General features: G+C 44.3%; 1 protein-coding gene across 2 annotated transcripts; it reads right to left on the bottom strand.

The window, feature by feature from the left end:
* Positions 1 to 1,068: 1,068 nt before the first annotated feature.
* SCGB2A2 (secretoglobin family 2A member 2) lies at positions 1,069 to 2,110 on the bottom strand. Of its 2 annotated transcripts, XM_038562518.1 has the most exons (3): positions 1,983 to 2,110; positions 1,432 to 1,619; positions 1,069 to 1,193 (listed from the first exon to the last, which is right to left on the bottom strand). In XM_038562518.1, exons 1-3 carry the CDS (start codon positions 2,035 to 2,037, stop codon positions 1,155 to 1,157), a joined length of 282 nt encoding a protein of 93 aa, XP_038418446.1. In that variant the 5' UTR covers positions 2,038 to 2,110; the 3' UTR covers positions 1,069 to 1,154. The 2 variants fall into 2 exon arrangements, with proteins under 2 accessions (XP_038418446.1, XP_038418445.1); XM_038562517.1 differs by lacking the exon at positions 1,069 to 1,193 and having other exon boundaries at positions 1,220 to 1,619.
* Positions 2,111 to 7,108: the final 4,998 nt, after the last annotated feature.

Below are 7,108 nucleotides of genomic sequence, written 5' to 3' on the forward strand. Positions count from 1 at the left end.
AGCCGCTGAGCCACCCAGGTGTCCATTGGTTATGTTTTCAAGGAGAGTATAGCATTCATGTGGAATCCTGAGTATCATGTGTCTAATTCTCTGGATGGGTTATGCCTGGAGAAGGTCAGCCCTGGTGGAAACTGAGAAACAGTCCTGAGGAAAAGTCAAGGGGCTTCTGGGGTGACAGGATAGCCTGTGAAGGAAGAGAGGTTCTGTGAGTTGTGAGCAGAGGGGTGGCATTAAACTATCCCTGGTGACCGGAATGAGGGGACAGGGAAAAGCAAGGGTAGCTATGGTTCAGTATAAAAACTGCTGGCTTTGCCTCATTCCTAAAGAACACACATATTTCCCTCAACCTACGTGCCTTTGTAGGGCATCATGGTGAAGAGACTGGGCCACATTGCCACTTGCGGGGACGGGAGTAGGGGCACTCACACTATTTCAAGGGGCCCTGCCCAACCTCAGGAATGAGGGCACATCAGATTTTAAAGAAATATTTCAAAAAGCAAAATGAATGCCACATTAATTAAAGTTTAACATCAAGACAGGAGTCACTACTGCTTTGTATGAGTCTCGTCTCTCCCTGGCTCTGGTCCTGGCCCCGCACTCTTGGGTCCGGGGCAGAGAGTGGAGAGGGACCGAGCCGCGGGAGCTTGGCTCGCAGCACAGGCATGACTGCGGTGGCTCAGGAACTGCCAGCCTCACAAACACCAGAACCTAAGTCTTGAGGACTTCCCAGATAGTCCGAGGGAAATGGGGGTCAGGAGGGTGGAAGAGCACATTGACGGAGAGAGGACCATGTTGGGCTACACATGGGGCGGAACAAAGTGCTTTTCAGACTCCCCACTCCTTCACGCAGGTGTTCTTCAATGAGAAACTATGCGTGTGTGTGTGTGTGTGTGTGTGTGTGCGCGCACACGGGCACATGCACCGGTGATAGAAGAGCCTCTCTAAAGCCTCCAGTTTGATCAGATAACATAAGAAAAACGAACTTCTATTTGCAGATACTTTATTGAAATGAAAATGTACTCAAGGTTTCAACACTTATCTTGCAGTTGATAGATCAAAAGACAAAAAGGAGAAGAATGTTGTGGTTTGTATTAATCAGCAGTCGGCGTCCAACCATTCTCTGCAGTCCTCAGAGCCCCAGATCACGTGGAAGGTTAAAACAGAGCACACGAAAGACTATTAATAATTATGTCCTAGAAAATAAAAGCAGAGACATCGCTCAGATTTTCAGCTCTCTGTGACAAAGGAAAATCTTGAAAGACAAACATGTCTTCTCCTATGGCTTCCTGGGTTTGTCCACATACATCTGGTATCCATGAAAGTCGGTGTTTGATTTAAGGTCAGAATAATGTGGCATAATGAGTGACAAGCTTAGAGCCTGCTCGTCCCTGTCCACTGGTTTGAAAGCACATCAGGAGAAACCATAGTTACCATCATCAATGCAAAATTGCTCCGAGTTTCATCCGACTGCTGGAGAAAACATTGCTTCAGCTCTGCTATGGCTTCGTTAGTTTCAAGACCATATGTGAAAGGTTGAAGGAAGTTTTGGTATTCATCTATGCTCACTTGAGAATCGATTGTTTTGTTAATCGCTTCTTCTAAGAGTAAGCATCCAGAACCTGAAAGAAAACATGCAAAAGTGGTCTCAGTTATGTAGGGATGAAGCCTTTTCGGGAGTCTCTAAGATGGTGGTCATCTGCTTACATTCCAGTGGACACATACATTCAGGAAGATTAGGGTGAATGGTCTTGAGTTCTCGATTCTAGCATAGAATTTCCTTTACCCGCGAACATGTGTGCCCCCTCCTCCCCGATCCCTCTCACATTCCCTCATAGTCCAGAGAAGCTAGACACTAGTAACCATGAAGTAGGAAGACACCAGAGAAATGAGATCTCTACACTGGAGTTTGGGGAACAGAAGATCTTCCAGAAAGCGCTGACAGATCTTCAGGCCAAAGCCTGTCCTCCCCACCCAGAACTCACCTGCAAGGCAGTAAAGAGGGAGGGCAACCAGCACGAGGACTCTCAGCAGCTTCATGGTTGAAGTCAGCTCTTGCTGGCTCGTCTGACAGGGACGAAGGAACTCACGTTGGATGGGAGGACCTAGGAGTCCTCCCTTTATTCTCCTGGTCACCACCTTAATCCCTCCCATAAATGAGGGAATGAGTCACACTATGAACCTGGCTTCAGACCAGGAAATGGCAGCAAGAATCATCTGCAACCCAGCTAGTCCTCTCTGTGTTTGTAGAAACCAAGGAGACAGAGCTTGGAACTCCATAATGATACATGACTTTAGATGAAATTAATGCAGACGTGCTTGCTACCTAGTCATATTACAGCCAACTGAACCTGTGTTGTCACCCAGTTGTTTTATTATTAGTGTGGTCTTCATACCCTCCTCGCTCCCCTCCTATTTCTTTTTTTAATAACAAATTTATTTTTTATTGGTGTTCAATTTGCCAACATACAGATAACACCCAGTGCTCATCCTGTCAAGTGCCCCCCTCAGTGCACGTCACCCATTCACCCCCCCCCCCACTTTCCTCCCCTTCCACTACCCCTAGTTCATTTCCCAGAGTTAGGAGTCTTCATGTTCTGTCTCCCTTTCTGATATTTCTTTTTTTTTAAATTTTTTTTCATTTATTTATGATAGTCACACACAGAGAGAGAGAGAGAGAGACAGAGACACAGGCAGAGGGAGAAGCAGGCCCATGCACCGGGAGCCTGATGTGGGATTCGATCCCGGGTCTCCAGGATCGCGCCCTGGGCCAAAGGCAGGCGCTAAACCGCTGCGCCACCCAGGGATCCCCCTTTCTGATATTTCCTACCCATTTCTTCTCCCTTCCCTTCTATTACCTTTCACTATTATTTATATTCCCCAAATGAATGAGACCATATAACGTTTGTCCTTCTCCAATTGACTTATTTCACTCAGCATAATAGCCTCCAGTTCCATCCACGTTGAAGCAAATGGTGGGTATTTGTCATTTCTTTCTTTCTTTCTTTTTTTTTTGTATTTGTCATTTCTAATGGCTGAGTAATATGCCATTATATACATAAACCACATCTCCATTATCCATTCATCTTTCGATGGACACCGAGGCTCCTTCCACAGTTTGGCTATTGTGGACATTGCTGTTATAAACATCGGGGTGCAAATAGAAAACCTGAGCAGGCCAATAACCAGGGAGGAAATTGAAGCAGTCATCAAAAACCTCCCAAGACACAAAAGTCCAGGGCCAGATGGCTTCCCTGGGCAATTCTATCAAACGTTTAAAGAAGAAACCATACCTATCCTACTAAAGCTGTTTGGAAAGATAGAAAGAGATGGAGTACTTCCAAATTTGTTCTAAGAGGCCAGCATCACCTTAATTCCAAAACCAGACAAAGACCCCACCAAAAAGGAGAATTATAGACCAATATCCCTGATGAACGTGGATGCAAAAATTCTCAACAAGATACTAGCCAATAGGATACAACAGTACATTAAGAAAATTATTCACCATGACCAAGTAGGATTTATTCCTGGGACACAAGGCTGGTTCAACACTCGTAGAACAATGAATGTGATCCATTGTATCAGCAAGAGAAAAACCAAGAACCATATGATCCTCTGAATAGATGCAGAGAAAGTATTTGACAAAATACAGCATCCATTCCTGATCAAAACTCTTCAGAGTGTATGGATAGAGGAAACATTCCTCAGCATCTTAAAAGCCATCTACGAAAAACCCACAGCAAATATCATTCTCAATGGGGAAGCACTGCGAGCCTTTCCCCTAAGATCAGGAACAAGACAGGGATGTCCACTCTCACCACTGCTATTCAACATAGTACTGCAAGTCCTAGCCTCAGCAATCAGACAACAAAAAGGCATTAAAGGCATTCCAATTGGCAAAGAAGAAGTCAAACTCTCCCTCTTCGCCAATGACATGATACTGTACATAGAAAACCCAAAACACTCCACCCCAAGATTGCTAGAACTCATATAGCAATTTGGCAGTGTGGCAGGATACAAAATCAATGCCCAGAAGTCAGTGGCATTTCTATACACTAACAAGGAGACTGAAGAAAGAGAAATTAAGGAGTCAATCCCATTTACAATTGCACCCAGAAGCATAAGATTCCTAGGAATAAACCTAACCAAAGAGGTAAAGGATCTATACCCTAAAAACTACAGAACACTTCTGAAAGAAATTGAGGAAGACACAAAGAGATGGAAAAATATTCCATGCTCATGGATTGGCAGAATTAATATTGTGAAAATGTCAATGTTACCCGCCTCCTTCTTCAAGGTCCATAAAGCTTCCCATCCCCTGTTTCTGCTCCTGCTGGCTTACCAACCTCTGGGCTCAATGCAATACCACAAACATCCTCTGGAGGTCAGACTTCCCTCCCCCTCAGTCACTTTAGTAAGGACTTGTCATTTGGGAACTACTAGGTCTCATTTTTGGTGAAAGCCTCTTTTGACAAGAATATCTCACATAATTAAATCGATTTCATAAATTCAGACTATTACAAATCTATAAATATTTTTTAGCTCTTGAGGATTTTTCCGCCACAGATTCAAAGGATGATGTGCAGCAGTAGAGCAAGAGGTTGGTTGCTCAGCAGAGGCAGTGCTGAGTGGTGGGCCGGTGAAGAGTGTGGTCAAGCAGATATGGATTTAAACCTTGGATGGAACACCTAATCACGAAGTGTCCTTGGGCAAGTGAAACTGCTGGTCGTTTCATTTCAAGCTTCCCTTTCCTCATTTCTGAAATGAGCAGGAATAATATCAGGCCTGATTTTGCAAGTTGACAGACATTCTGTAAAGAGCTTATCTAGGGCTTCAAAAAGGTAATCACGAATAAATGGAAGGTTCATCCATCCTTTCATCCGTCCGTCCATCCATCCATGCATCCATGCATCCATCCATCCACGACAGACTGACAAAAGGTAACCATGGGCTTTCCCCATCACGGGGGCCTGTGCTCTGTGGCCCAGATTCAGTGGTTCAGCCAGGACTTGGCCCTGTGGAGCTTACATCTACGAGGGAAGCAACAAACAAGCCCATAAGTGAATGAGACACAGAAAGTGATGGCTGTACAGAACAACACTGAGGGGCAGTGTCCAGGACAGAGGTCCAGTCTGGCTACGGGAAGGGGGACTTTAAGCCTGGATGAGTGGACAATGAGATCAAGAGGAAGATCTGGGAAAGAGTGTTCTAGGAAGAGAGAACAGCACACACAGAGGCTCTGGAGCACTTGGTATTTGGCAAGATAAGGAAAGCAAACACAGTGTGTCTCGTGGTGTCAAGAGAGACACAGGACGGCCTCATACTGTAGAAATAGAAAAACCACATCAGTTGAAGCGGGGACAGCCTGAGGGCAATAGGAACATGAGAAAGAAAGTTGGCTCAAGGTAACACAAAGAAAGGGAAATTGATGAGAGAGCCAGAGAGATGAGTTAATTACTCGTGAATACAGTATTTGTGTTTGGATTATTTAATATTGGATTATTTCCTCCCATTATTCAGCTGGAGCCTAAGTTGCCAAGAACAATGCTAATTTAGGGAGAGGCTAGAAATAGGAAGGAAGGTTGATGTTCCTATGTGCGTACGTTCCCCCGGTTGATCATTGCTGCCAATATCCATTCCAAAGTCAAATGAAGGTCTTCAGTGATGAAAGGAGAGACTTCTTGGCTAAGTCTTAATGGGCAGTCACCCTGGGTGATTTGGACTTGCTGTGTTACCTGCTGGGACACAGTTCCCTGTGTCAGAACACAAATAAAATAAAGTAAAATAAAAAAGAAATAAAGCAAAACAAAACACAATAAAATAATACCTCACGTCATGTACATGGTGTCCACAATAAAGAGTATATTTTTTTCCCCTCACGTTTTCTCCGCTGAAGATGATGATCATTCCCGCTGAACGAACACAGTGAACTCAGCTCACAAAGGACTCATTGGCAAGCCAGTGTCGACCAGGAGAAATAGAAGAAACCAAAAGTTTAGATTGCATGTGCAGCTAGCCTGATGTTCCTCCTCCCTAAAGGAGCTTTAAGTCAGGTTCCCAACGATGCTAAGAAACTAGGGGAATGGAGGCCTCAGTTTCCGTGTTGGTAGAACATTACTGTTCCCCTATCATTGCAAACCATGATGTACAGGTGAGTTTGTACAGGTACATATTTTACCCTGAATACCCTGTGTCATGGGAGAGAGACAAAGTATTCGGCAAGAGGGAGTTATATTTGGCCTGTCCTCAGTCCTACGCAAGACCTGAGATCTACTCACACTGATATTATGGCCATTTGAGGCCTTGCCATACTGCCTATAAGTAAAAACCGTCAGTGAGCGCCATCTTTTCTCAGTGATTCATGCGTTGGTACAAAAGCCTATGAAGGAGTTCTTTTGAAATTTAGATGATTTTTAAGTGCTTTTAAATTGTAAGTTACTAATATGGATCAACTTTGCAGTATTGAGGGACAAGATATCCCACATGTTTTTTCACTCATTGTTTAAAGCCAGTTCTGCCCTCACCTGCAGAGCTGTTGGGACATTAACCTCAGGCATGTTCTATCAAAGTGAACCTCTTCCTCATTAAGATCCTGCCAAAGTCTAGGTCTTGGGGACAGAGGGACTTACCCAGGCCAGCAAGCTTAGGAGAGACTCTGGCTTTGAAGACATGTTGTTCACAGTATCTAGAGTGTTCCTAGACCAGGCTCACTAGTTGCCATGGGCCAAGCCTGCTGTGGAGATTTCACAGCTGCGTCCCCTTGTACCCTGGGATTGTCATAAGTCCTCGGTACAGTGTTGGCACATAGCCGGCACTGTGTGCGTGTCACCTGCTAGTGAATAATATTATAAAACTGAGAAGGTCTTATGCTAAACCCAGAAGGACTACTGGACCATCAGAGACCACTGGGAATTTGCTTCAACATTATATTTTGTGAAAAATCTAGAGAAGGCCATGTTCACACCTGAGGTAAAAGTCCCATGTTTGAATATGAAGCGCTGAATTTGGATCCATGCTTACTTGATATTGCTCTGACTTCTTTTTGCAAGAGGTTTATTGAGATTTAATTTACATAGAAACTCTCCGTCAAACATATTCCTCATACTGTTGG

The sequence above is a fragment of the Canis lupus genome, chromosome 18, assembly GCF_011100685.1.
Source record: "Canis lupus familiaris isolate Mischka breed German Shepherd chromosome 18, alternate assembly UU_Cfam_GSD_1.0, whole genome shotgun sequence".
NCBI lineage: Eukaryota > Metazoa > Chordata > Mammalia > Carnivora > Canidae > Canis > Canis lupus.